At 35.5% G+C, this 3,419-nt stretch overlaps 1 protein-coding gene across 1 annotated transcript; it reads right to left on the bottom strand.

Annotated features, from left to right (window-relative positions):
• Positions 1 to 395: 395 nt before the first annotated feature.
• LOC138342013 (uncharacterized mitochondrial protein AtMg00810-like) lies at positions 396 to 921 on the bottom strand. Its single transcript, XM_069294194.1, has 2 exons — positions 658 to 921; positions 396 to 539 (listed from the first exon to the last, which is right to left on the bottom strand). Exons 1-2 carry the CDS (start codon positions 919 to 921, stop codon positions 396 to 398), a joined length of 408 nt encoding a protein of 135 aa, XP_069150295.1.
• Between the last annotated feature and the right edge of the window lie 2,498 nt (positions 922 to 3,419).

Genomic DNA, 3,419 nt, shown 5'->3' with positions numbered 1-3,419 from the left:
CCCTAATAGGCTATCCTAAGGGCATGTTGTCTCTTCATTAGACATATGATTTTCTGGAATGTTACATATAGTGTTTGCAGGTTAGACCTTTTGAGGAGATTTTAAACTTGAATGAAATTGTGTGTATCTCACTTCACCATTGATGAACCTTTCTGGAAGAGAAAACAGAGATTTAAGAGAAATAGAATAATTTGGAAAAATGAATGAATACATCTGATGAGTCTTTACAATATATATAGACAAAGAAGAATTTGATTCAACCAACTGTTCAAACTAAAAAATCAGTAACTACTCTAAAACAATGTTAACTAACTACTAACAAGTAATGAATAATGTTAACTAACTACTAATTAATTTGTCGACTAATCAATAGTCAGTAAATCCTAACACCCCCCTCAAGTTGGAGGTGAGTAGTTCACAGCCAACTTGTATAAAATGATAGACTGTTTTGAGCTAGGTAAAGACTTGGTCAGAACATCAGCTAGTTGTTCCTCAGTAGGTTTGTGGTGAAGTTGGATGAGGCCTTTTTGCAACTGCCCCTAACGAAATGGCAGTTAACTTCAATATGCTTGTACTCTCATGAAGCACAGGGTTTCTTGCAATATGGACAACTGTCTTGATGTCACAAAATACAAAAATAGGTAGATTTCATGGTACATGTAATTCAGTCATCAATATTTCCAACCACACCAATTCTCCAACTACATTCCGGACTGCTCTATATTCAGCTTCTGCTGAAGATAAAGAGATGGTTGTTTGCTTCTTAGATTTCCAACAAATAATATTGTCTCCCATCAATACAATGTAACCACTGACTGACCTTCTAGTGTCCGGGCATGCAGCCCAATCTGAATCACTGTAGGCAGTTATAATGCAGTTCTTATTATTGGATAGGAAAATCCATAGACGAGGATCACTCATGAGATATCTTAAAACATGATATTCAGGTTAAAGATATGGTTTCATACGAGATTGAAGAAACTGGCTAAGATGTTGGAAACTGAATGTTATATCTATCCTGGTATGTATCAAGAAATCCAGCTTTCCCACTAACTTTTTGTAGTATGTGAGATCCTTTAGTAGCACCACCTCATTAGCCTTTAGTTTAACTGCGGACTCAAGATGAGACATGACTGGTCCACATGAGGAACAATTAAACTCTTTTCAACAAATCAATAATAAACTTCCTCTCTGAAATCAAAACTCCAGTTTCCTTGTAAAGTATCTCTAATCCCAGAAATTAGTGAAGGTTCCCTAGGTCCTTTATCTTGAAGTTATCATGAAGAAAACATCTCAGGGAATTTATCTTACGAACATCATTTCCTGTCAATACTATATCATTAATATAGACAACTACAAATACAAGGGAAGTAACAGTCATTTTGAAAAATAAGGAATAATCACTGTCTGAGTGAGTGTACCATCTTGAGAAAAGGGCTTGAGATATTTTAACATACCCTTGTCTACTTTCTTGTTTTAGACCATATAAAGACTTTTTGATCTTGCAACACATGCCTGAATAATTTACTAGACTTGTGGTATGGTCATTTAAACTTCTTCAGATAAATCTCCATGAATAAAACCATTGTTGACATCCAACTGATACATGTCCCAACCCTTCTTCACAATTATGCTTATTAAGGCCCATATTGTGGTCATTTTCACCACTAGATAGAATGTTTCATTGTAATCAACACCTGCCTGCTGAGTGTAACCTTTCACCACAATTCTAGCCTTGTACCTTTCCACTGAGCCATCAGCTTTGTGTTTGATTTTGTACACCCATTTACATCCTATTGCTTTCATTCCTGCAGGTAACTTAACAAGATCCCAAGTATTGTTAGCATATAAAGCTTCAAATTCAGATGTCATTGCTGCTTGCCAAGCAGGATCTACCACTTCTTCTTCATATGAAGAAGGTTCAGTGTCATGCGAAATGTGATTAATCAGATGTTGACTGTCTGGATTAAAACTAGTGAGGAATGTGTGATGAGTAAAATGATAGGGTGGTAATGATGATGATGTGGAAGCTTTAGATGTAGGTAGTGAATAATGGTATTTCTTAAGGTAGGCAGGAATGGTATGTGATCTTGTAGATCTTCTAAGACTCTGGTGTTGATCTTGATTGTATTGTTGTTTGGTAAGTCTGTTTCATTTTGAGGAAGTAGACTTGGTGATGGTATGAAAGGATCACAAACAGGTTGTGAGACATCATTATGAAAAAAATGAATTTGGTGATGGCATAGTAGTGTTAGTGACATTATTGATGGTATCATCATCCAACACATTAACTTTGTGAAAAGAACTGTAATCAAAATTCAGCATGTTTGAATTTGAGGTTAATTTTCTTAATATTGTGGCAAAACTAGAATTTGCCCCTAAATTAGAACAAGGAAAAAGATTTTCACAAAATGACACATCTCTGGAAATATGTATTCTTTTGGTGCTCAAGTCTAAAACCTTGTACCCCTTTGTGTTTAAAGGATATCCCACAAAGATGTGTTGTGTGGATCTTGGGTCAAACTTGTCTTTATGGACTGTAATTAAAGGGAAACAAAGGCATCCAAAATATCTAAGGTGAGAATACAAGGGTTGTTTATTGTATAATATCTCAAAATGGGTTTATGGATTGTTGAGTTGAGAAATTTGTTAATAAGGTAAGTTGCTGTGAGGATACACTCTCCCCAATATTTGTTAGGAAGTTTTGACTGATACAACAATGCCCGAGCAACTTCTAAAATGTGTTTATATTTTCTTTCCACTACACCATTTTGTTGTGGTGTGTATGGACCAGTTTTCTGGTATATTATGCCTGTATCTTGAACATAAACAATTGTTTCAGTATTGAGGGATTCTGATCCATTGTCAGTTCTAGTAGTCTTGACAGTGGTTTGGAATTGATTTTCCACAAGAGAAACAAATGTTTTTATTGTTTGGAGTGTATTGCTTTTGCAGGTAAGGAGTTGAGTCCAGGTTGACCTGCTGAAATCATCTGCAATGGGCATGGAATATTTATAACCATTATGGTTAGCTTCATGGTAAGGTCCCTATAGGTCTAGGTGAAGGAGGTCAAAAGGTTTATTACTAGATGAAGAGGTCTTTGTTGGGAAAGGAGATCTTGTTTGTCTAGCCATAGGACGGATTGAACATACAAAAGGTTGTTTATGTGAAAATAATATGGGAATAGAATATATTTCTTTCATTTTCATAAAGGGTACATGGCCCAGCCTATTATGCCATAGAAGATCAACATTATTACCATGACATGTGGATGATGTGGGAGGATAAACAGTAGTACTACAAGATGAGCCTGGAGTGCCATTTAAAGAGTTACATGATGTAGAACTTGAATCATTACACAAAGAATTACATGTTGCAGTATTTAAGTTCTTTGAAATAACAGACAGTGAAGAATTATG

The sequence above is a fragment of the Solanum lycopersicum genome, chromosome 2 (assembly GCF_036512215.1).
Source record: "Solanum lycopersicum chromosome 2, SLM_r2.1".
Taxonomy (NCBI): domain Eukaryota; kingdom Viridiplantae; phylum Streptophyta; class Magnoliopsida; order Solanales; family Solanaceae; genus Solanum; species Solanum lycopersicum.
Note: the sequence above shows the minus strand (reverse complement) of the source record. Positions and strands in the feature narration are given on the sequence as shown.